Source organism: Lagopus leucura, unplaced genomic scaffold, assembly GCF_019238085.1.
Source record: "Lagopus leucura isolate 7727_CA_CO unplaced genomic scaffold, USGS_WTPT01 27628-0_obj-0_obj, whole genome shotgun sequence".
Lineage (NCBI taxonomy): Eukaryota > Metazoa > Chordata > Aves > Galliformes > Phasianidae > Lagopus > Lagopus leucura.
Genome location: NW_024963620.1, coordinates 1 through 486, shown reverse-complemented (window position 1 = coordinate 486; position 486 = coordinate 1). Strand labels below are relative to the sequence as shown.

The 486-nt window shown below is 49.2% G+C and overlaps 1 protein-coding gene across 1 annotated transcript in view; it reads left to right on the top strand.

Annotated features, from left to right (window-relative positions):
* The window catches only part of LOC122191251 (putative protein TPRXL), a gene marked incomplete at both ends in the record, with an annotated part of 860 nt that extends 377 nt beyond the window's left edge, over positions 1-483 (top strand). The window contains one exon of the mRNA XM_042891487.1: positions 220-483. Coding sequence (XP_042747421.1) covers positions 220-483 — 264 coding nt within the window. The remainder of the gene's footprint in view (positions 1-219) is intronic.
* Positions 484-486: the final 3 nt, after the last annotated feature.

The window sequence follows — 486 nt, the reverse complement described above, 5'->3', positions numbered from 1 at the left end:
CATCACCTCCATCATCATCACCTCCATCATCATCATCACCTCCATCATCATCGTCACCTCCATCATCAGCATCACCTCCATCATCATCATCACCTTCATCATCATCACCTCCATCATCATCATCACCTCCATCATCATCATCACCTCCATCATCATCACCTTCATCATCATCATCACCTCCATCATCATCACCTCCATCATCATCATCACCTTCATCACCATCATCACCTCCATCATCAGCGTCACCTTCATCATCATCACCTTCATCATCGTCACCTTCATCACCTCCATCATCATCGTCACCTTCATCTTCATCATCACCTCCACCTTCATCATCTCCATCCTCATCATCGTCACCTTCATCACCGTCACCTTCATCACCCCCCCATCCTCATCATCGCCGCCATCCTCACCATCATCATCATCATCATCATCAGCTCCTCACTGGCGCCGCCTGCGGGATGAAGGACCATCAGCGCCTCTGTG